The sequence below is a fragment of the Lucilia cuprina genome, chromosome 3 (genome assembly GCF_022045245.1).
Source record: "Lucilia cuprina isolate Lc7/37 chromosome 3, ASM2204524v1, whole genome shotgun sequence".
NCBI classification, from domain to species: domain Eukaryota; kingdom Metazoa; phylum Arthropoda; class Insecta; order Diptera; family Calliphoridae; genus Lucilia; species Lucilia cuprina.
Genome location: NC_060951.1, coordinates 3,601,142 through 3,625,387, shown reverse-complemented (window position 1 = coordinate 3,625,387; position 24,246 = coordinate 3,601,142). Strand labels below are relative to the sequence as shown.

General features: G+C 26.7%; 7 protein-coding genes across 9 annotated transcripts; 4 read left to right on the top strand and 3 right to left on the bottom strand.

The window, feature by feature from the left end:
* LOC111686293 (type-2 histone deacetylase 2) lies at positions 1–3,187 on the bottom strand. The gene is made up of 3 exons (XM_023448648.2): positions 2,757–3,187; positions 1,738–2,685; positions 1–541 (listed from the first exon to the last, which is right to left on the bottom strand). Exons 1-3 carry the CDS (start codon positions 2,900–2,902, stop codon positions 136–138), a joined length of 1,500 nt encoding a protein of 499 aa, XP_023304416.2. The 5' UTR covers positions 2,903–3,187; the 3' UTR covers positions 1–135.
* A 478-nt stretch (positions 3,188–3,665) lies between these two features.
* On the top strand, positions 3,666–5,449 carry LOC111686289 (peptidyl-prolyl cis-trans isomerase G). Its single transcript, XM_023448642.2, has 4 exons — positions 3,666–3,878; positions 3,945–4,056; positions 4,113–4,272; positions 4,346–5,449. Exons 1-4 carry the CDS (start codon positions 3,771–3,773, stop codon positions 5,292–5,294), a joined length of 1,329 nt encoding a protein of 442 aa, XP_023304410.2. The 5' UTR covers positions 3,666–3,770; the 3' UTR covers positions 5,295–5,449.
* Positions 5,450–5,604: 155 nt separating this feature from the next.
* On the bottom strand, positions 5,605–6,490 carry LOC111686290 (NADH dehydrogenase [ubiquinone] iron-sulfur protein 4, mitochondrial). The gene is made up of 3 exons (XM_023448643.2): positions 6,329–6,490; positions 5,960–6,268; positions 5,605–5,899 (listed from the first exon to the last, which is right to left on the bottom strand). Exons 1-3 carry the CDS (start codon positions 6,376–6,378, stop codon positions 5,719–5,721), a joined length of 540 nt encoding a protein of 179 aa, XP_023304411.2. The 5' UTR covers positions 6,379–6,490; the 3' UTR covers positions 5,605–5,718.
* A 62-nt stretch (positions 6,491–6,552) lies between these two features.
* On the top strand, positions 6,553–8,173 carry LOC111686291 (actin-related protein 6). Its single transcript, XM_023448645.2, has one exon. The coding sequence runs from the start codon at positions 6,672–6,674 to the stop codon at positions 7,878–7,880; it is 1,209 nt and encodes a 402-aa protein (XP_023304413.1). The 5' UTR covers positions 6,553–6,671; the 3' UTR covers positions 7,881–8,173.
* Positions 8,174–8,193: 20 nt separating this feature from the next.
* LOC111686292 (iron-sulfur cluster assembly 1 homolog, mitochondrial) lies at positions 8,194–9,310 on the bottom strand. 2 transcript variants are annotated; one of them, XM_023448646.2, is made up of 5 exons: positions 9,104–9,310; positions 8,940–8,993; positions 8,802–8,877; positions 8,646–8,723; positions 8,194–8,330 (listed from the first exon to the last, which is right to left on the bottom strand). In XM_023448646.2, the coding sequence occupies exons 1-5, from the start codon at positions 9,185–9,187 to the stop codon at positions 8,227–8,229; spliced, it is 396 nt and encodes a 131-aa protein (XP_023304414.1). In that variant the 5' UTR covers positions 9,188–9,310; the 3' UTR covers positions 8,194–8,226. The 2 variants fall into 2 exon arrangements, with proteins under 2 accessions (XP_023304414.1, XP_023304415.1); XM_023448647.2 differs by having other exon boundaries at positions 8,646–8,720; positions 9,104–9,307.
* An 856-nt stretch (positions 9,311–10,166) lies between these two features.
* LOC111686294 (protein prenyltransferase alpha subunit repeat-containing protein 1) lies at positions 10,167–18,430 on the top strand. Of its 2 annotated transcripts, none has more exons than XM_046946843.1 (4): positions 10,167–10,274; positions 10,985–11,194; positions 16,002–16,372; positions 16,442–18,430. In XM_046946843.1, the coding sequence occupies exons 2-4, from the start codon at positions 11,106–11,108 to the stop codon at positions 17,164–17,166; spliced, it is 1,185 nt and encodes a 394-aa protein (XP_046802799.1). In that variant the 5' UTR covers positions 10,167–10,274; positions 10,985–11,105; the 3' UTR covers positions 17,167–18,430. The 2 variants fall into 2 exon arrangements, with proteins under 2 accessions (XP_046802799.1, XP_046802800.1); XM_046946844.1 differs by lacking the exon at positions 10,167–10,274 and adding an exon at positions 10,511–10,659.
* Positions 18,431–21,041: 2,611 nt separating this feature from the next.
* Positions 21,042–23,270, top strand: LOC111686296. Its single transcript, XM_023448651.2, has 2 exons — positions 21,042–21,400; positions 22,867–23,270. The coding sequence occupies exons 1-2, from the start codon at positions 21,193–21,195 to the stop codon at positions 23,268–23,270; spliced, it is 612 nt and encodes a 203-aa protein (XP_023304419.2). The 5' UTR covers positions 21,042–21,192.
* Positions 23,271–24,246: the final 976 nt, after the last annotated feature.

Below are 24,246 nucleotides of genomic sequence, written 5' to 3'. Positions count from 1 at the left end.
TATATTTTAATAATTTTAAAGAGGTATATAAATTCTTTTTTCAACTACTAATAACAAAAAATTCGAAAAAAATTATAACTACTCATTATTTTTGTCTAAAATTTGTTTATCATCATTCTCATAATCCATAAAAAACTAATCAACATAATCGGTTATAATTAATTCACGTTTGGCATATGTTACATTAACTCCATTCGACGAAGACGATGTATTATTATTATTATTATTGGAATTTGTGGTTAAACCTACTAGACCTGTTAAATGATGATGATTTGTTGTTATTGCCGAGGGAGCAAATAGCTGTACATTTGCATAAGTGGTATTTAAAGAATTTAAAGTTAATTCACAATCATCGCTATTATCACTATTGTGATTGTTGTTGTTATTATTAGAATTATTGGTGGTGTTTGTTGTTGTGCTTAATAATATATTGTTATTATTGAGTTGTAGTTTTTGTTTTGCACGCAAATTATTAATTTCATCTTGTAAACGTTGATTGCTCAAACGTAAATTTTCATTTTCCGTAAGGCACTCCCGGAGGCTGGAAAATATATCATAAAGAAAACAAATTAAAAGTTCATAATTTTCTTATTAAATCCAATTTTTTTAAGAAAGCACATAATATTTATTTAAGTTTTTTAAAGTGCACTGACTCAAAGCTAGTTTTTTTTTTTAATTTTCTTAAATTTTGTATATATTTCACTTATTGACTTAACACTTTTCACTATTTTTTACTTTGTGCTTTAGTTTTAAATACTCTTTTATTATATTGTGTAAATTTTCTTTTGATTTTTCTTAAATTGTATGCAAAACCTTAATTTTTAAAAATTAAAGCGTTTTTGTTCTAAAATAATTGACATCACTGACACTAAAGTAAACATTTCAACTAACGGTACTTAATATTTGTTATTGTTTAAATTTAACGCTACCAGATAGTTTAAAACAATGAAATCAAAATGTTTTTCTTTTTTCCCTGAACTTGCTTTAAAACACAAAATTTTCTCTTAATTTTTTTTTGCATTCCATAATTTTTTCTAATTCTACAATTTCTTTATTATTATTTACATGAATATTCAAAAAATATTTTTTATTTGCTTTCAAAATCTCCCAAATGTTCGAATATTCAAGGATTATTCTTCAATTTTCTTCATAAAACATATGGCATCTCTATAAAAGTATATTGACATTATTTAAAGAGTTGCCAGTGTGTATATAAAAGAGTGAAGCTGTCATTACGGCTTAACTAACGGCCATGTTTTTTACTTAGTGTGTGAGAAATAGTGAAATTGCTTATTTTACTAATATCGAGGAAATTTGTACAACTTCATAGTTAAAAATGTAAGTTTTGTGAAGAATTTAACAAAATTATTGAATTAATTTTAGAAAATTATGATAATTTGCCACCCGGCGTATATAGTTCATATTTAAACTTTGCGTCTTTCAGCTGCTATACGGCTGTGATTTTAGTTTTAAGAAATTATGAATACTTTTTACACAGTTTTATTTTACGTGTGATAAATCAAATTTTAAGTAAGTTTTAAGGTTTATGTTTGATTTTCCTATAAATTTATACATTTTGCAAAACGGCCTAAGTGTTTTTAAAGAATGAGAAAGGTGTTTACTCAATTCTGACCACTAGCTATTGAAATCTAGCCTTATCTCTAGAACATTTGATTTTTTTTTTAAATTTTTCAAATTTGTTTAATTTTCATAAGATATGGATGAATTTCCACTTACCTTTTAATTTCCTCCTGCATTGATTTAATGTACTCGCAGGCCTTTATTAAAATTTGTGATTTGGAGTCACTAGGCGGTGTGCGTGTTGTGGTGGTAGTGTTGTTGGCACTAGTAGTACAAGCCGTTGGCTGTTGTACCAATAAACGTGTAGTGGAGCCAGTATTTTGATTTGTTGCATTGAAATTATCTTTATTTGCCGGTGTTACTTCCGAGGGTAACATTTCCTTAAGTTTAAATATCCAACTATTAATTTTATCACGTCTTCTACGTTCCACTTCATTATGGGTGGCACGACGTTTATCATCACGTTTTTTATAGGCCTCTAAAATTAAACTACGTTTGGCGGTATCATCCGCAGCACAAGAAGTTGTTAGATTCGAGCTAGTCGAAGAGGAGTTAGTAATGGGCGTAGTAGTACTGTTGTGGTTGTTAGTTAGTGTTAGATTCTGATTGTTAAGACCTTGGCGTAATAATGGCAAGGGTGACATAGGTTCTAGTTTAATAGTAGTTTGATTGCCGGCCATTAGAGTTTTGGGACTAGTTGTGTTATTATTGCTGTTATTGGGGGAAGATTCAGCCATTATTTGTTTGGGAGTATCAATAACTTCTTTGATAACATAAATTTCACAGCCTGGTGGCAAATGTACACTATTTGTTACTAACGAGGAGGATGAATTGCCAGAGTTACTGTTATTCAATGTAGAGGGAGTATTTAAAGTTTTACCCGCCTGTTGATTAACAATACGAAACTGAGGCATCGTGGTAACCAAAGTTGGTTGTTGGATTTGCTGACAGTTTGTTTGTGTGGCTACCGTTTGCTCCTGTTTGATTTGTGCCAGCACCGAATGATCTAAAACATATTCTTCTGATTCATCGGAATTATCATCACATATCGATAGTAAAATGTTGGCGGGAAGCGCATTTGAAGTGGAATTACTTAAAATGAAACTGAAATAAAGAAAATTAACAATTAATAGCATATTACTTTTGGTTTTCCTTTATTAAAAAACAAAACTCACCTTTGTCCCCCTATGGTAGCTAAGGTGGCTGTACCCATTTGTGTTGTTGTTGAAGCCACTCCCTGTAGTGTTTCATTTGCCTGATGATTATTTGTATTCAACAACTCTAAACGAGGACGTTTTCTATTCTCCATTATGGCAAACATTTACAAAACGTTTAAAATAACACTTTTTAGCATCACATATATATTTTGTTATTAAAATAATTATTCACACGAAAACAGTTTACGTATTTTCTACTCTATCTCTTCTTCTGCTTCTTCCTTTTACAACAAACACCTTACAATAGAAAAATTCCTGCAGAATCACTTGACAAAAAAAAACACTTTTTGGCCTCCAAATTTTATTTTCCTTTATAATTCTTTTAATTAACACTTAATTCTATAAATATTATTATTTACTTAATTTTAGTTAATTTTTTATAATTTTAAGCAAAAATAAATAAATTTTTACTAATTTTCTAAACGATTTTTTTTCTATTTTTATTGTTATGAAAACAAAAAACTTTAGCAAGAATGTAGATAGAAAGAGAGAAGTTATAATAGAATGACAGAACAAGTGTCAAAGTGTCTGTTATCTAAAAAAAACATATATGTTAGTTGGCAACGCTTTGTTGATTAATATAACTAAACCGTTAAACTTCAAAAGATGTTATTATGAATAAAACTATTTTTTTGTGCTTATTCGGGCTATTGACCATAGTTTTTGTGTACTCGTTTCATAATCATTACAATAATCGTTGCAAAATCCTCAATTTTTTTAATATATTTTTCATTCGGCTGACGTCATTGCCAACGTACTTCTAAAGTTGCGCCATCTATATATCAATTTTTGGCTGTAAAACAGTTGGTTTTGGTAATACTGTTCAACGACAGCTGTTTACACAGCGTTACCATCATTTGTTATTAGTTTTGTTTACAAACAGCATGAAATTTTTACAATTTTTACTTTAAGTTGAGATTTTTTTAATAATTGTATATATTTCACTAAAATTACTCAAATTTTTATACAAATATGGAAACTTTAGCAAATAAAGATTTAAACGATAGCATTACACAATATAAAATAAGATTAAAGAACATATTACAACGTTTGCAATGGACAGAGGACAAGGTATTGAAGGTAAAACGAAATCTATAAATTTATATACAAATGCTTAGATTTTACAAAATTGTATCCTCATTTAAGAATTTTAATACGAATTCCGTGGCTTCTAAGCAGAAGGAAATTAAAAAGCCTCAATCTCCATTAATAGCTACCTACCCTGAAAGCTGCATCACCAATAATTCTCTTGTTTTAGGTAAATTTTCAATAATATCTAAAGCATTAATATCTAAGCCATTACATTTCCCCCAGAAAATACCCAACTTCAAGAGCTTCTGCAAAATAATGAAGTAGAAGCTCCCCGTAACTTTAGGGAATTTCAGGCTAACTTCTCCCGCGAACAAAAACTCAAAATCTATGAACATGTTATAGAAAATACGGAAAAATTGGCAAACAATACTGAGACGAAAGTGTAAGTTAAATAAATGTAATACAATTTGGATACTAGCCGCTAATTCGACTAAAATCGCATCTTTAATTTCTAGCGATGAAGGTGAAATTTCATTAGCCGATATTTTGGCTCAAAAGAAACGCGATGACAAGCGCAAAAAACGTAGATTTCGTAAAAGTAAACCTACACACATTGAAGAAGTGAGATGTTTGGTGGATTTACAAATGCAAGCGCTACAGCAGTTTTTAGGTAATAAGATAAAAAAGGAAGTAGATGGCACAGAAAAGGGAGACGACGGTGACAAACATGAATATCGAAATTATGAAAGAGATTATTACACAAAAGTAAACCAGCGAGACAGTGACAAACACAAACATCGAAATTATGAAAGTTACAAAGAAGTAGATTATTCCACTAAAGTAAATCGTAATGAAGAACGTGGACCTTATGACTATAAATATAAAATAGATCCATACAATGGAAGATTTAGAGAACAAATAAAAAGGCAGGAATGGCTGAGAGATAATGTCGGAAGACGCCCTAGGAGTCGTAGCAAAGAACGTGAATATTATTCAAGTAGTCTCAACAAAGTTTCAAATGAAAGGAGAAGACATAGTCGGAGTCGCAGTAAAGATATTTCTTATGACAGAAAAGAAAGAAGTAGCAATAAAGACAACTTTTATGAAAGACGAAAACCTAGCAGAAGTCGTAGTAAAGATCGAAGCAGATATGAAATAAGTCATAGTAGTGATAAAACCAGATCAGAAAGAAGTCATAATAGAGATAACGTCCACAGAGAATCGAAACATAATAGAAGTCATAGCAAAGATAAGAAAAAGAAAAGAAGAAATCACAGCAGAAGTCCTAGTAATGAAAAATCCAATGAAAAGAGAAAACGTAGAAGTAGAAGTCGAGAAAGAAGAAAACACCGAAGCAGAAGTAAAAGTTATGAACAATTGTTACAAAAATATTCGAAAAGAAGAGATCATGAAAACAGTAAAGAAAAATCGTATTATCAGGAACAATATTATAGAAAACAGTAGTTAATATCTCAATGCCAGAGAAACTAAAACACCCTTCAAGAAGAAACAGAGAAAAACTAGAATTATGAGTTTTTGAGCTTAAAAACTCCAATTGCCAATGGTCAAAGCACAAAATAAGTGAATTTTACAGTGCTTCAATAAAAGCGTAAAAAGAACGGTGATGTTAAGAATGTTTTAAATCTTTAAAACTCACTTTTAGCCAAATATTGGCAGTAAGCAGAAATAAAAAGAAAAATTATGCTATTAAATGTAATCAGCTTCACGTAAGGTGTAAAAAAAGGATTTTTAAGGGATGTTAAAAACTTTCAGATTTTCATTGTTGGAAACTACACATCTTATTTATTTTAAATCACTTCAACATTTTACCAATTTATTCTCGTTTGTTAAACAATATCTAATTTTAGAGAATTTCATTTACTCGCTTTTACTTAGTAGAAACACGAGTACGTTTGTTCCAGGAGAAATTAATGCCATAATTCTTAACACGTTCCTTTTTGGGTTTTTCTTCAGCCTCAACAAACCAACGCCAGCCATTTCTTTCACAGAAAGTTATAGCCTCCTCTTGGGAAGAGAAATTTACTTGCATGTTGGACAAAGGATCACCGCTGTAAAGAGAATTTAACAAATTCTTAAATAAATCTTTAATTGAAGAGAAAAACACTTACGTAGAACACCAACCCATAAGGGGATTTTCCCAACGTTCACGATTATCGAAATCAATTTGCCAGGTGCTCAAATTGTTAGTGCCACTTTGCATGGCATTTTTGGGTGGCATAAAAATGCGTACACGACGACCCTTAACATGTTCCTCGGGCACACCGGTAATGGGGCTAATGTCAACCTTAACGGGCACGGTGATGGTGCCTTGCAATTTATTTTTCTGTTCCAATTCCTCGGGAGCAGCCAAGGCGGTGTTTACATCGATGACGGGAGCATCACGCAATGAAGACATGCCGCGACACAAAATGGGAGACCTAAGGAATTTCTGCAATTATTTATCCAATTTTAACTAGATTTTTTATTAAAAAACTAACCATTGTTGTGTTTGCTTGCTGGCTTGCAAAATTTGTCTTATTACGGACATTTTTGTTAAACAAAATTTAAGATTTTCAAACACACTATTACATAAAAAAAATTTTGTTGAAACAAAAAAATGTCTCCCTCTTCTAGTTGGATGTCACTTTTAACAGCTGTCATTGACTTTTGGTAAAAGTGTGAACCATTCACAGTGATTGTTGTTTTGTTTAAGGGGAAAAAAGAAGCTGCATTTGTCTGTGTTTAGTAAACATAAAAACGTAAACAAAAAATTTTTTTGCAAGACGAATTTTTAAGCGTGATTTTTTTATATCTATTAAAAATTAATAAAATATACCCTTAATGGAGGATACTAGTAACACTCTGGTATTGGATAATGGTGCCTACACTGCCAAATTGGGTTTGGCTTCCCATGAGGATCCTCAAATCAATTTAAACTGCATTATGAAGGCCAAGGCTGAACGACGGCGCGCTTTTATAGGAAATCAGATAGATGAATGCCGGGATGCCTCCGGATTATTTTATATACTTTGTTTTCAAAAGGGTTATCTACTCAATTGGGATGTACAGAAGACGGTGTGGGATCATTTATTTAGCCAAGAAGGTTCGGGCATTACATTGGAAGATCGTAATATTTTGGTTACCGAGCCTCAGCTAAACTTTGCCAGCATTCAAGAGGCCATGATAGAAATTCTATTTGAGGAATATCATTGTTCGGGAGTACACAAGAGCACAACTGCAGAACTGGCTGCCTATAACTATTGTGCGGAAAGTGAGGAAACTACTATGCAAAACTTAAATTGTATAGTGGTAGATGTGGGCTATAGTTTTACCCATATTGTGCCCTTTATAAGGGGAAAGAGAGTAACAAAAGGCATTAGACGTGTAGAAGTAGGCGGCAAGGTATTGACAAATCATTTAAAAGAGCTTATATCCTATCGTCATCTTAATGTCATGGATGAATCATATGTGGTTAATCAAATTAAAGAGGATATCTGTTATGTGGCCCAGGACTTTTATGAGGACATGAAAGTGCACACTAACAATAAGAAACGCTCTGAAATAGTAGTGGATTATGTTTTACCAGACTTTACCACAGTCAAACGTGGCTATATAAGGAAAAAAGAACCATCTGAGAATCCTGTGACCGATGATTCGGATCAACAATCCGTTAGACTGTGTAACGAACGTTTTACTGTTCCTGAACTGCTCTTCAATCCCTCCGATGTTGGCATACAACAAGTTGGTATACCAGAAGCTGTTATAGATGCCATCAAAGATTGTCCAGCCTATACGCATCACGAACTTTTACGCAATATATTGGTTATAGGAGGTTCTTCGTTATTTCCTGGTTTTATACCACGTTTGAAAAAAGAAATACGTGCTTTGGCACCTGATGATTTGGAAGTTTCTCTTATATTCCCTGAAGATCCTATAGGCTACGGTTGGTATGGTGGTAAGGAAATGGCCTGTAGTGATGGTTTTAAGGAGATATTATTAAGCCGGGAGGAATATGAAGAAAATGGTTATACAGCTTGTAATGGAAAATAAAGTGAAAACATTATAATTTCAAAGTTCTTTTTTCTTTAAGAACTATTTTATTTAAAGCATCTTTCTTTTCATTACTTAAGCTTAAACAAACAAAAAAATACTAGTTTAAATATAAGCTAACTAAAAGAGAGATAGAGAGAAATAAGAAAAAATAAACTGAAAATGAATTAAGCTAAATTTGTTAAAGTTTTGGTATACGTTTGCAACAACTATTTAACATTATTATTCCTTTAGATTTCTCTATTATTCGTTCCATAATTTTAAACAAATAAACTTTGTTTAAAAAGTCTTAATTTATACTTTCTTTTCTGCATTTTACATTTAATTAAAATTTTATTATTAACATTTACATACTAAACGATTCACCGCAACCACAGGTGCCTTTAATGTTGGGATTATTGAAAACAAACTCGCTGGCCAATTTAGTTTCCACAAAATCCATTTCAGTGCCTGAAAAAAGAAATAAAAACAATTTTATTGCAATCTAACTAAACTCTAGAATCTGTATTATAATCTAGTCTATTGTTTTCCCAAAAACAACAACTTTTTTTGTTTAAAATAAGCCTAACAATACAATTAACACTTTCTTTGACAATTTGCCAAAAAATGGCTAGTCTCCTTCACCACCCCTTCAAATATATTTGTCACGCTTTATTTTTGTTTACAAAGTTTTAATTAATTCTTTATACGCAAATAAACAAAAAGACTTATATAACTATTAAAATACCAACAGTTTCGAATTGACAACAATACTATGTAACTTACCTAGTAATGATAATTGTGCCTTCTTATCAATATAAACTTTAACGCCATCTTGTATGACCTCTTCATCTAGTTTATCTGCTGGTAGCGGAATAGAATAATAATTACAATTAATAAACATTTAAGCAGAAAAATCTTTAATCTGTAATATAAATCTACCTTTTTCGGCGGCATAGTTTAAGGTATAGGAAAGGCCATTGCAACCACGTTGACGTACCCCCACTTTTAAACCAGTCTTCAAGAAAAAAATTACATTAAATACTTTATTTACTCTGTTTTTTCTTTAACGCAACTTACATATTCTGGTTTATCCTTTAATAAATCTTTAATACGCTGCACTGCTGCCGGAGTCTAAGGAAAATAAACAAAAATTTCTTTAAATTAAATTTCACCATTTCGAAATTGTTATGACATCTCTCTGCTTTAAATTTGCTATTAGTATGACACATGATTTTATTTACCAAAGTAAGTGCTGCTCTGGTGGGTATTAATTTTCTACCCTTTAAAGCTCTTACTGTAGCGGTGGCTACTACTTTTGTGGCCATTTTTTAATATTTTTTATAATTAAACTTAAAATTTTTCGTTTTGAACCAAATTGTGTGAGTTTTTATTATTTTTTTTCTCTGCTTTTTACTTTAATTTCTTTAAGAGTTTTCTAGTTTGTTTTTGTCGTAATTTCATATATTATTTTTTTTTGATAACAATCAGCTGTTTTGCTGATTGATAGCTGTGTTTAGTTGTTATAAGGGTAAAAGTGAGAGTATACTTCTAATCTGGCAATACTGTCAAAAGTAAATTAATAAATTTTTATAAAATTGTAAAAAATTTAAAGAAAACTATCAAAAAGTAAAGAAAATTAATAAATTTGAGGTATATGCAAATATTTTATGTTGTTTTTTTATGATAACATTAAAGTTAAGCAAAAGTTTTTAGGAAAAATTTACAAGATTATATGTGAAGGTAAGGCAGTGCTTTGATAATACAGTTTATCATTCGAGTTAGTGTTAAATCTAACTGTAGTACATTTTCTCAAACTGCACCTTTCTAGGTTCAAAATTCTCTATGATTTTGAACCTAGAAATATGAAATTCAGCATGTAGAGCCCGGATTATGTAAGAACCAACATAAAAACGGGGACTTTTTGATACTTTTTCGTTCTTTAATTAGTAATTTTTGAGCTTACTCTAATAGTAAAGCCAGAAATTTGAAATTTATTATGTAGAGCCCGGAGTAAATTCGAACATATACTAAAATTTGAACTGTTGGTATTTTTTTGTTCTTCAATTGGTACTTTTTAAGTATTCTATTAAAATTAACCTAAAAACATGAAACTGAGCAAATAGGGACTTGAGTGACATAATTGTTATAAATTATATACAAAATCCCACTTAAAAAGTCGGATTGCGTTTTTATTTAAAATCTTTGAAAATTTAAAAATTAAGCGTAATTTAAGAACTTAGCCGGCTTTTAGTCGTTTTTAAGCCGACGAAATCTTTTTAGTGTCAGCCGCCGCCGTTAATATTTGTCGGCACAGGGCTCTGGGTGCGTTTCAGTTTTCTTGGCTGCTGCTTAGTTTTTTTAATTAAAATTAATTAAATATCTTTAGATAAAAGTGTTAAACAAATTAAAAATGTACTTTTAATGAATATAGATAAAGTGTTTTTTGAAAAGAAATAAAAAACATTTAACAAAATAGTGCTAAAAGAAACTTTACAGACAAGCTAATGCTAAAATTTATTTTTACTTTTTTATTTTGCCTTTTGCTGTGTGATTTGTTGTTGTGTTTTCCATGTGTGTTTTGTTTGTTTTTGTTTTTCTGTTCAGTTTGTGATTTAAGAGAATGTAAAGAGATTTTGGTGATTTTATTGAGTTTTTTTTATTTATTAAGCAATTTTTTTTTAATGAAATTTAATTTGTTTTGCTGGCGTTTTGTTGTTTTGTATCAAATTTGTATTTATTGAATTTATTATTTTTTTGTCATCCCAATTAGAATGTACGCTGCGCATACCGCCAAAAAGTAAATTTTATTTTTTTTTGTTTTTTACTTGTCAACCATAAAATATATATTTTTTTGGATTGTGTTGTTTGTTATTGTATAAAAGATGTGATAAAGTTAAATTTTTTAATAATATTTTTTGCGTTTTTTTTTTGTGTGGCTGTCTGTTAGTTTGTTTGGTTGTGTGTTTATTGTGTTTTTAAAAATAACTAAAAAAAAACAGAATCATAAAATTATCAAAAAAATACAAAGAAACAAAAAAAGCTGAGTTGGTCAAATTGCGCTGGCGGAATATTTTCTTTATAAAAAAAAATAAGTGTGCTATAATATTTTTTTGTTATTTCAGCAATATATTAAAAAAGAAATATATATTAAAAAATCTATATAAATAATTAGAACAATTTTCAAAAAAAAAAAAAAAAAATACTCTTTATAATATAAAACGATTAAAAAGTGTTGTTAACAAAATGGATCCTGATTTAGATAATGAACAAATTGTTTTGTGTGAAAAAATCATCAATGATATTCATACAGTATTTCTCAAGGACACGGAATTGTAAGTATTACAACCTATTACTTTTGTTAGTTAAAAAAAACAACAACAGCTGTTTGTTTGATTTTCTAGCAAAACCTCCCCCTTTAAATTACTGCCAAAACATGTAAAATAAACAAGGTCTTTTCACTCTCTCATACATATGTATTTACAAAACCATTCCTGCTTGTTTGTTTACCTTTTTTTCTTCAAAATAAAGCTGTGATATTTTTTGTTTTGTTTTTGTAACCTCCGTTAATTTTAAAATGTACTCTCACTCACTCTCTCTTTTTCCTATTAAATTGCTCCTTAAACCTTTTGTTTACCTTTTTCTTAAGATTTTTGTTATTTTAACCGTTATATTGTTTTGTTTTCAAATTTCTTTCAATTGTTATTGTGTGTTTTTTTTTTCTTAATAATTGTCATCATCAGTTTAAGGGGTCAAGGTTAATTTCATTTTATCACTTATTTTTGTTGTTGTTGTTGGTGTTTTATTTTTCAATTAAATCTTCTTTTGTCAAATATTGTTTTATTATTATTGCTCGTTAGTTTTTCTATTGTGATAACATCACATCACTCATTTGTCTTAAGAGGGGGCGAGTGTTGTTACTCTCTATTACTCTCACATCATTCAAATCAAAAATGATTATTATTCCCTCACATACATTTATGAGGTTTCATTACACACATAAAAAAACAAACTTTAATTGAAAGAAAAAAGATTAAACCTTGACATGAACCTAACAAACAAACTAAGCAATTGATTAAATTTAATTTAAAATAAACAACTAAAAAAGTGTAGAGTTTCATAAATACATCAGTAAAATTAAATAACAAATAAAGTGGAAACCAGGCTACAGACTTTTCAACAAAATTTACGATAAATCATGAAAATTTAATGTCAAATTTACGATAAAGTAATTGCAAATGAGGAAAATATGTACATGTAGAGTAAACAATTAGTAAAAGAATTATGTAAAGAAAACATATTTTGTAGGAAAAGTAAAATTTTTACATTATTTACCTCATGTCGATAAAGTAATTTCATTCAAATTTATGTAAAATTTTAAACATTTTCTTAAATTTACACAAATTATCAATTATACCTATGTAAAGTATGAATTTTACATTATTTACACAATGTCAAATATGTAAACAATTAAAATATTCTCCTTTTTGCACAAATTTTAAGCAAATTTTATGTCAATAATGAAAAAAATACATTATTTACATGATGTCAACAATGTAAACAATTAAAATGTTCTTATTTTTACATAATTTTTAACCAAATTTCTTGTAATATATAGTAAAATGCATTCTTTACATCATGTCAACAATGTAAACAATGTAAATTTTTTACTACTTTAGCTAAATTTTAATATTTTCTTTAGAAAACTTTGATATTATCGTTTTTTACACGATGTCAACAATGTAAACAATCAAAATTTTCTCTTTTTTACAAAATTTTTAGCCAAATTTCATGTTTTTTATGGAAAATAAGTTGTTTACATCATGTCGACAATGTAAACAATTAAAATTTTTTTATTTTTACATAATTTTTAACCAAATTTCATGTAATTTATAGAAAAATACATTGTTTACATCATGTCAACAATGTAAACAATTAAAATTTTCTTATTTTTACATAATTTTTAACCAAATTTCATGTAATATATATAAAAATACATTGTTTACATCATGTAAAAAATTTAAATTCTTTAATAACTTAGCAAAATTCTCGAAATTTCTTAGGTAAACTCAAAAATTTACATATTTTACACAATGTCAATAGTGTAAATAATTCAAATTCTATATTTTTTAAATATTTTATGATGAAATTCTATGTAATTGACATAAAAGTACATTGTTTACATAATGTCAAAAATGTAAACAATTATAATTTTCCCTTTTTAACACAAGTTTTAACCAAATTCCATGTAATTTATAGAAAAATACATTGTTTACATCATGTCAACAATGTAAACAATTAAAATTTTTTTATTTTTACATAATTTTTAATAGAATTTCATGTAATTTATAGAAAAATACATTGTTTACATATTGTCAACAATGTAAACAATTAAAATTTTCTTAGTTTTATATAATTTTTAACCAAATTTCATGTAATTTATAGAAAAATACATTGTTTACATCATGTCAACAATGTAAACAATTAAAATTTTCTTACTTTTACATAATTTTTAATCGAATTTCATGTAATTTATAGAAAAAATAAATTTTTTACATCATTTGAATGTAAACAATTCAAATTTTCTATTATGTACGTAATTTACGGCGAAATATCCATTATTTACTCTATGTCAAAAATTTATACAATTTAAATTCTTTAATATTTCAGCTAAATTCTAAACATTTCCCACCCTAACTGTGATAATTTGTATTACATATTTGCTCTTTTTCCAGTTGCTACTATCTATTTGTGACATGTCTTATTTCATTTGCATTTACTCAATGACTACAATAACAACAAATACTTATTGCAAACTGCACCTATTTTTTTTTGCTCTATTTTACATTTTAAACAGTTTGTCTCCCTCTCTTAGTTGGGTTGTTTTATTTTTTAATTTATTATCATTTCAATGTCAGTTTTCATTGAGTTTGAATGTTTGTTATTGTAAGAGTAGTTGGTTTTTTTATATTGATGCTGTTGTTTTTATTGTAATTGTTATTGTTTAATTATTTAAATTGATAAAAGTAATCGTAAAGAAAAAGATACACAAGTTGCAAAGAAGAAAAGTATAAAATTTTATTAAACATTTAACCAATGTCCCCCTTAAGTGTGATTGATGAGTAGAGAATGAGTAATAAAAAATTAAAAACTAAGAGCAAGAGAGTTAGATAAAGAGAGATGGGAGCTTAAACTAGACAGTTAGATGATTGATTTGTTATTATTTTGGAGATAATTTATGACAATTAATGAAATCAATAGAGAATCATAAAAAAATTGAAATTTAAAGTCATATTATTAGAAATTACAAAAAGAGTAGTAAAAAAGTACTTTTTTTATTGGCTACAAAATTAAAAAATTTTATAAAAATTTTCTTTATTTATTTAAATAAGAAATTTGTATTAAAAATCTCTTTTAAACAAAACTTATAAAATAGTAGTAAAAAGGGTACTTTTTTAAATTGCTTTAAAATTATTAAATTTTATTAAAAATAGCATTCTTCCTTGTATTAGCAAAAAAATTAAACATTTTTAAACATTTTTACAAATAGTAGTAAAAATACTACTTTTTTTTTAAATTTGCTTAAAAAGTGTTAAATTTAGTTTAAAATATAATTTTTCTTTATTTTTTACAAAGAAAATGAAAATTTTCATAAATAATAAATAGTAGTAAAAATACTACTTTTTTAAATTTGGCTAAAAATTAAAAAAAAAAAAATACTTCAAATTATAGCTTTTTTAATATAATGTTAGAAATTGCCAAAAAAAAATTAATTTTAAACGTTTTTTTAAATAGTAGTAAAATACTACTTTTTTAAATTTGTTTAAAAATCATCAAAATTTGTTTAAAATTGTATTTGTTTGTTTATTTAAGAAAATCTCAACAGAAAATAGCAAAAAATTTATAAATTCAAGTACTTTTTAAAATAGTAGTAGAAAAACTACTTTTTAAAATTTGCTTCAAAATCATCAAAATTTGTTAAAAATTGTATTTGTTTATTTTATTTAAGAAAATTTCAACATATAATAGCAAAAAATTTATAAATTTCAATACTTTTTAAAATAGTAGTAGAAAACCTACTTTTTTAAATTTGCCTTTAAATTGTCAAATTTTATTAAAAGTTGTATTTGTTTATTTAAGAAAATCTGAAAAAATTGCATAAATTTATAAATTTAAATACTTTTTGAAATAGTAGTAGAAAAACTACTTTTTTAAATTTGCTTAAAAATCATCAAAATTTGTTAAAAATTGTATATGTTTGCTTATTTAAGAAAATCTGAAAAGAAAAATCAAAAAATTCATAAATTTAAATACTTTTTAAAATAGTAGTAAAAAACTACTTTTTTAAATTTGCTTAAAATTTTTCAAATTTTGTTTCGAATTTTCTTAATTTAAGAAAAAATTTTAGAAAAATCTTTAAATTTTGTATGTTTTTTTAAAAAAGTAGTAGAATTTGCCTAAAAAATTTTAAAAAAAAATTATTCAATTGTGTATTTTGTTTATTTAAGAAAGAATTTAGCAAAAGTTTAGGCATTTTGTAAATTTTCTAAAATAGTAGTAGAAAACTACTTTTTGAAATTTGCTTAAAAATTGTGAAATTTTGTTTAAATTGTATAGTTTCTTTATTTGAGAAAGTTTATAGCAAATAATTGTGAATTGTGAAAGTTTTTAAAAATAGTAGTAGAAAACTACTTTTTGAAATTTGCCTAAAAAAATGTGAAATTTTGTTTAAATTGTATATATTCTTTATTTGAGAAAGAATTTAGCAAATGTTTGTGAATTTTTAAAGTTTTTTTAAATAGTAGTAGAAAACTACTTTTTTAAATTTTTTCAAACTTAATTTTTTTGGGAAAATTTTTAGTTATTCTTTATTTAAGAATGATAGTAGCAAACATTTTTGAATTTTAAAACTTTTTAAAAATAGTAGTAGAAAAGTACTATTTTAAATTTTTTCAAACTTGATTTTTTTTTTTGGAAAATTTGTATTTGTCTCTTTATTTAAGAATAATAGCAACAAAAATTTATAAATTTTGTAGGTTTTTTAAAATAGTAGTAGAAAAGTACTTTTTCAAAGTTTCGTTAAAAATTGATAAATTTTATTTAGAAAAACTAATTTTGCTTTTTCTCTCTCTTTTGTTTCAGATCCTCCTTTGAAATCATACCCACTGTTTTGAATCGCAACAAATCTCCCGTCATTCATGTTGAGCACAATTTGGGTCTGGAATCGTGGTGTGCTAAACATGTTTACGATCATGCCCACAAAATGCTTATGAATTACAAGAAACAATCGCTTCAACGTTATGTACAACAGAGTGATGTAGTGCTAAAGTACCTGAATGTTGCGTTACTCATCAATCCAGATGTTACGGGCTTTTGGCATATGCGTCGTCAGCTAATGCAAAAGAATCGTCTGAAAATGAATAGAGAATTGAAATTTTCCGCTTTGGTCTTGAGTAAGAAACCAAAATCGAATGAAGCGTTTGCCTATCGTCGTTGGTTGTTTTCATTTCAGAGTGAGTTTTTGGGTGAAATAAAGAAGAGAAGAGAGGGAGATAATTGTTGTTTTTTTTCTGTTTGTGCAGGTGCTGAATCTATTGACTGGCAGCTGGAGATAGGTATCTGTGAACGTTGTGCCGATCGCAGCTCTAGTAACTATCATGCCTGGTCTCATCGTCAATGGGTGCTGCAAAATTCTCCCTCCATTATAAGAGCCGAAATCATGCGCACTGAGAAATTCATGCGTAAACATATTAGCGATTATAGCAGTTATCATTATCGCCAATTACTCATAGCTCAAGCGTATCAACTCAGTTACTATGATGCCGAAGAACTGCAGCATTTGCATGATCTTAAAGAACTCATAAACTACTATCTAATAGCTGAAGTCCAGTGTCCCTCTCAAATATTAGATATTATGCTACCCGGCATAGATCGTTCAGCCATTGGGGAGCAACGTCTTAAAGCTTTTCTCTACTGTTGTAATCTATCCGCTCATGATATGCGTTTGTGTGATGATCAAAAGAATATGTATGGTGAACGTGAATCCTTTGAACTGCATCGTCGTGCCTCACTTAAATTTATTGTAGAGCAATGTGTTCGTTTATTGAGTGGTGATTGGGTGGGCATGTATTCGCCTCCCGCTACGCCGGAACAAAAACAACAATTTAACTTGCATTTACGTAAATTTGATTATAATTCTTATGAATTTCTATTGGCTCTTAAGAAATCGGAAAGTCTATTGGGTCCCAAGCATCGTAAATGGTGTTCTCTGTTTTTGGGTTTCGATTATGAATCGGGTGCTGCTTAGAGCTTATGCAACCATCTTAAAGAAAATCTCTTTAATTTACTCAATTAGTTAAATCTTTTCTTTTTGTTTTCTTAGTTAATGTTTTACTTTCTGTTAGCTTTAACTTCAAAATTTGTTTGCATTTATTTAAAAAAAAGTTAATAATTTATAAAAAACATTTAAACTTTACACTCTTTATCAAAGAAAATGTTATTAACAAAAGTTTAAAACATAAAAATAGTAACTCTCAAGTTTATCCATCTAAAAGATACAAGTCACAAATGAAATAAATAAGATTTATGAAAAAAAAATAAGATAAAAAACAATAGGGAACACCTTAGACTAGAATATAGGCCAGACTACTCTATAGTCCAGACAATAGACAATTCTATAGTGCAGGCTCTAGACAATTATAAAGTCAAAACTATAGAACAGACTATAGAATAGACAGAAGTCAAGACTATTAAATAGTTCAAACTAAAGACTATTCTATTGTGCAGATTTAGGCTATTCTATAGTCCAGCCTATAGACTATTCTATAGTCCAGACTATAGTCTACAATACAGTTCAGACTATAGGCTATTCTATAGTCTAATCTTTACTCTAGACAAGCTATAGAATAGACAGTAGTCAAGACTATTAAATAGTTCAAACTAAAGACTATTCTATTGTCCAGATTTAGTCTTTTCTATAGTCCAGCCTATAGACTTTTCTATAGTCCAGACTATAGTCTAGTTTATACTCTAGACCATATCTTCTCCTATAGCCTAGTCTGTAGTTTTATCTTATAAAAGTTTCTTCTCTTTTGTTTTCTCCCTTTAAAACCCACAACAATACATACAAGTGCATTATTAATTTTAAGTTTATTATTTTTTTATTTTTATTAAATATTTTTTAAAATAATATATGTAATTGAAAAAAACAAATTAAACTCAACAAAACCCAAGTATATTTATAATCAAAAACTAACCAAACAACAACAATACTCTTATTCTTACACTTTCTTTTTCTTATTCTCCTAAAAGAACACTTTCTTTTTTCCACTCCTTCTCTCTCTCTTCCTTTAGAGTAGATTTTTAGTTAACAATTTAATCGAAAAGTTAAAACTAGTAAAAGAAATTGTTAAAAAAATATATAAATAAAATATATTAATAAAATAGCTTAAAAACACAAGCATTTATTAGTTAAAGGAAAATGAACAAAAGTTTATAAAATATTTAAAGAAACTATTATAAAGAAAAGTGTATAAGAAAAAAATAAAATTATTAAAAAATATATGAAACAAGAGATTTTTATTAAATATTCTTTATTAGTCCTATTTATCTATCTATCTATCTATCTATCTATCTATCTATCTATCTATCTATCTATCTATCTATCTATCTATCTATCTATCTATCTATCTATCTATCTATCTATCTATCTATCTATCTATCTATCTATCTATCTATCTATCTATCTATCTATCTATCTATCTATCTATCTATCTATCTATCTATCTATCTATCTATCTATCTATCTATCTATCTATCTATCTATCTATCTATCTATCTATCTATCTATCTATCTTATTATTTAACTACGTATAGACCAATCTATTTTTACAAATTGATTAATATACATGTGCATGTATGTATGTCTTGCTGTCATTAATTGTTTATTGCCATAGGTAAATTGTTTATATTTGTTTTACCTGTAAACAAATATGTTCTACAACTATTGTGTTCTTCTATGCTAAGGAGTGCTTATTTTTTCCTATTTTTCTATATTTTGTGGTTAAACCATAACCTTGACCTTCTTTGTAACTTGACCGTTGCTGTTTTCTTTTTTTCCTACACAGAATGTCAACACAACCACTACAATATGTCCGCTGTTAAAATAAAAACATAAAAAATCGGTAAAGAAAAAATTGTCGTACAGAGACGATCTAAAAATACCTTACAAAGGAAAGAATTTTAAATATAATAACAAAAAAATTTAAGCTTTTTATAGTTAAGTTTTGAAATAATATGAATTTCTTTAGAAATTTCATTAAACCCATTGTTATAAGTGATTTTTTCTCGAGAAAGTTGGCATTACTATTTAACTACCGTTGATTGTTTAGCAGAGTTGCCAATCAAAACCAGTAGATTGTTAGAGTTTACTATTCTTTCTTTTTAAAACAACTGTGTTGTTAATAAATTAGTTTTTTTGTAAGTGGCAAACTTAAGCGGAAACTTATATTGCTGCCTATTGCTAAAGTAGGGTATCTTAAAATTACTTTAACTGCTAAAGTTAAGCATATTTTTAGGCGACCAAAATAAAGAGGCCAATGAATATTATTATTATTATTAGTTAGGGGAAAAAGTCATAAATAGAAATAAATTGTTAAAAATATAATGTTGTTATTTTTAAGATAATTTAAAAAAAGTAGTTTTTCTACTACTATTTTGAAAAAATGCTTTAAAATTGGAAAAAATGGTAATTTTATGTATTTAATTTGTAATTTTATGTATTTAACTGTGATACAAATAGAAATTTGTTTAATTTAAGACAATTTTAAAAAAGTACTTTTTCTACTACTATTTTGTAGAAGTGCCTTAAAAGTGCTAAAATTGTTAAAATTTTGTATTCTTATGTATTTTAGTGCGATAAAAATACAGATTGCTTATTTTTAAAGTAATTTAAAAAAGTACTTTTTCTACTACTATTTTAGAAAAATGTGTTAAATGTAGCAAAATTGTTAATATTTTGTACTTTTACGTATTTAACTATGATTACATAGAAATTTGTTACTTTGAAGTTTTTTTTTCAAAAAGTACTTTTCTACTACTATTTAAAAAATGCTTTAAAAGTGTTTAAATTTTGTAAAATTTTTACTTTTACGTATTTTAGTGCGATAAAAATACAAATTGCTTATTTTTAAGGTAATTTAAAAAAGTACTTTTTCTACTACTATTTTGAAAAAATGTGTTAAATGTAGCAAAATTGTTAATATTTTGTACTTTTACATATTTAACTATGTTCAAAATAGAAATTTGTTATTTTGATGTTAATTTGAAAAAGTACTTTTTCTACTACTATTTTGATAAAGTGCTTTAAATATGATAATATTGTTAAAATTTTGTACTTTTACGTATTTAATTGCTATAAAAAAAGAAATTTGTTATTTTGATGTTAATTTGAAAAAGTACTTTTTCTACTACTATTTTGTAAAGGTGCCTTAAAAGTGCAAAAATTGTTCAAAATTTGCATGAACTATGAACTTTAAGGAAATGCAAATAACAATTTGTTATTTTAAAGGCAATTGAAAAAAGTACTTTTTTGAAATACTAACGAAATGTACTTTTTCCCCAGCTTTTTAACAAATTAATTAACAAAATGTGATTGCTATCATTTGTGAGGTCAAACTTTCGTGACAACTTCTTCGACATATTAATACAGAGAAAAGTTTGGAGTTATTTTAACAGTTAAATTAAAACCCCTAATTATAATTGATGGTTAAGGAAATGTTATTATTAAAGCAAAGGCGCTAAGACAATTTTTAAGTCAAAGCAAACAAATTATGTTTTTTGTATTACAATTTTAGTACAAATTTCAAGTGGCTACAAAGTGGTTTAGTTTTTTTTTTGTAAAAAACAAAAAAGAAATGTTTTTTTAAAGAAAATGTATCTAATGGGCTATTTGCCATATTTCTTTAAGGGGGTTTACTTAATTCTTTAAACGTGCAAAATAGCCAAGGTTTTTGTTATGCGGTATTTTTTTTTTTTTTGTTATTGCGAAAATTATACAATATTTTTGTCACCCTCTTGTTATTTAAAATTGATTCTTTTGAAATCGTAAAAAAAAATAAAACTATAAAAATAAATAGAAAAACAATTAAAAGAAAATGAACACGAACAGTTAAAAAAAAAAAACAATTTACAACAACATAAAAAAAGACAATTTTAGTAGCCATTTAGAATTAAAACTAATGACAACTAAATTGTAAAAAAAGCTAAAAAAATAAGAAATTAAAAAAATTCAAAAACTTGAATGAAAATTTTTTAAAAATTCTTAATAAAAAACATGTGTGAAAGACGCAGTCCCTACTTAACGGTAAATCAGGAAGATTTCATAAGTTCCGTGGCTCGTAAACATCATATAACGCGTAAAAATCGTAAATTATCAGCGCCGGGTCAAAGGTCAGCTAGTCCGGCTGAATCATGTGATGATTCTTTGCTAAGAATGGTTACAGTTTCCTCATCAGAGGATTTAACATCTTCTAAAGCTTCCTGTAAGTAAGAAAAATAATTTAATTAATCTACTCCATAAAAAAGTACTTTTTTTTACTACTTTTTTATAGAAAAAGAAAAAAACATTTTAAATTTTTCCTTTTTTTAAGAAATAAAACAAATAAATATAATTTTAACAAAAAATTTAACGACTTTAAAAGAAATTTAAAAAAGTAGTATATCTACTACTATTTTAAAAATTATAAATTTTGCTTAATTTTTTAAAAATATAAAGAAATTTAATAATTTTAAATAAAATTTCATAATTTTAAAGAAATTTAAAAAAAGTAGTATTTTTACCCTTAAAATTATAAAAAAGTACTTTTTTTACTACTTTTTTATAGAAAAAGAAAATTTTTTTGTATATATTTCCTTTTTTTAAAGAATTCAAGCAAAAAATTATAATTTTGTCAAAAAATTTGACGATTTAAAAAGAAAATTAAAAAAGTAGTATTTCTACTACTATTTGAAAAATCATAAACTTTTCTTAATTTCTTAAAAATATAAAGAAAATCAACAATTTGAATAGAAAATAAACAATTTTCAATAAAATAAACAATTTTCAATAAAATTTAACAATTTTAAATAGAATTTTTAAAAAAGTAGTATTTTAACTACTATTTTAAAATGTCTAGAAATAAAGGAAAATTTACAAAAATTTTAAAATTTGTCTCCAAGAATAAAGAAATAAACAATTTTTAACAAAATTTTACATTTTTTTTTAAATTAAAAAGGTTTTTAAAAATGTCTTTAAATAAAGAAAAATTTTAAAAATTATATTTTTTTAACAAATAAAGAAAATAAACAAATTTTATAATTTTTTAAAAAAGTAGTATTTTACTACTATTTTTAAAATGTCTACAAATTAAGAAAAATTTATAAAAATTTTAATTGTTTCATTTAAATAAAAAATAAAAACAGTTTAAAACAAAATTTAACAATTTTAAGAGATAGTTTTAAAAAAGTAGTATTTTACTACTATTTTTAAAACTCCTTTGAAATAAGTAAAAGTCATAAAAATGTAAATTTATCTACCTAATTAAAAAACATAAAATAGTTTTAAACAAAATTTAATAATTTTAAGACTAAATTAAAAAAAAACTGTAGTATTTTACTGCTATTTTAAAAATAAAGTAAAATGCGTAAAATTTTTACTCAAATGAAGAAAAAAGATAATTTAAAAAAAAAATTTTGTAAGTTTTTAAGGAATTTAAAAAAGTACTTTTCTACTACTATTTTAAAAAATTCTTTAAAAGTATAAAAATTTATAAAACAACTTCTTCACTTTCGCATATAAAAAAATATGTTTTATATTTTTTTTTTAATTTTTAAAGAAAATTAAAAAAGTACTTTTTTAATACTACTTTTTAAAACAAATGAAAAAAAATCTACAAAAAAGTATTTCTTCTATTGAAAAAGAATTAAAACAAAAATCTTTAAATTTTACATTAATTTTATCCTTTTACAGCTCTGCAATCTCTCAACCGCACCAGTTCCTCAGAATCGCTGCGTAAACACCACAAATCCATAGATAACCTTTGCTTTGCACGCAAAAAGTTACATCGTCGTGCCTATGTTCATGAAATCTATAGACCACGTTCTTATACTGATCCCACTTATGTGGTTGGCAAGGGCGAACAGGAGGAGGAAAAACCTCCTCAAAGACCCTTAACTATACCTATTTTGCGTATACCCGAAGATGACGCACCACTGGGTCAAGCAAGTGATGATAATGATGAGGATATGTCATCATCATCAGTACCCAATGAAGAACGTAAACGTAGTGTTAGTGTTTTGAGTTCATTACTTAAACAAACGCTGAAAGTAACTACCTCAACGATGGGTCTAAAGGCGGCCAGTATGGAGAGGTAAGTGTTACAAACACACATGTCATAGTTAAAATTAGTTTTGTAAAGGATGAGGCGAGCATATGTTATGAATTTTACAATATGGCAACCTTTATCATCTTTAGGGTATTAACCAATATATGGCTTTACAACAACAGAACATATTTGTCACTAATTAGAAAACTTTAAATCAAACAATTAATCACGCTATTTTTGCTGTAAAACTATTTTGGTATCAAAAGAAACTATAATAAAAATAACAAACTATTTCTATTTCTTACTAATATTACGTAAAGAAAAAACTTCAACTTTAGCAAACGCCATTAAAAACAACCATAACTTTACAAATAAATGCAAAATCATGCAAAAACTATTCAAAAACAAAACACGTAACATTTTTCTTATCCAAAAGGAAAAAGAAACAACAACAACAAAAATATACATAATAATCATACGCCACCAAAACCTGTCATTTATTTACAAACCACCCACACACATAGTGATAAACAATAATATTATCACTTTCTGTCAGACTTGCGCTGTTTTTGTTTTTATAAACAATAACAATTAAATCACCCCCTAAATAACGGTATTATGTGCAAAAATATGAAAAACACATGATTTGTGAAGCAGACAGCAAGAGAAACAAAAACAAAATATTCTCTCATTTTGTGGCATGAAATGAGACCGGTAGTTTGTAGTTGTTGTTAAACAACTTAAACTTTGTTTATATATTTTTGTTGTAATAAGTAGGAATGAATGTTTTGTAAAGTAAGCAGAGAGAGTTAGTGATAGAAAAAGGAATAGATAACTGATGCGCATATTAGTTAAGGAGAAGAAATAATTAAATACGCTTAAACAGTGAAAAATAAGAAACGCTGAATTATCCAATGAACTAACTAACTAACTAACTAACTAAATAACTAACTAACTAACTAACTAACTAACTAACTAACTAACTAACTAACTAACTAACTAACTAACTAACTAACTAACTAACT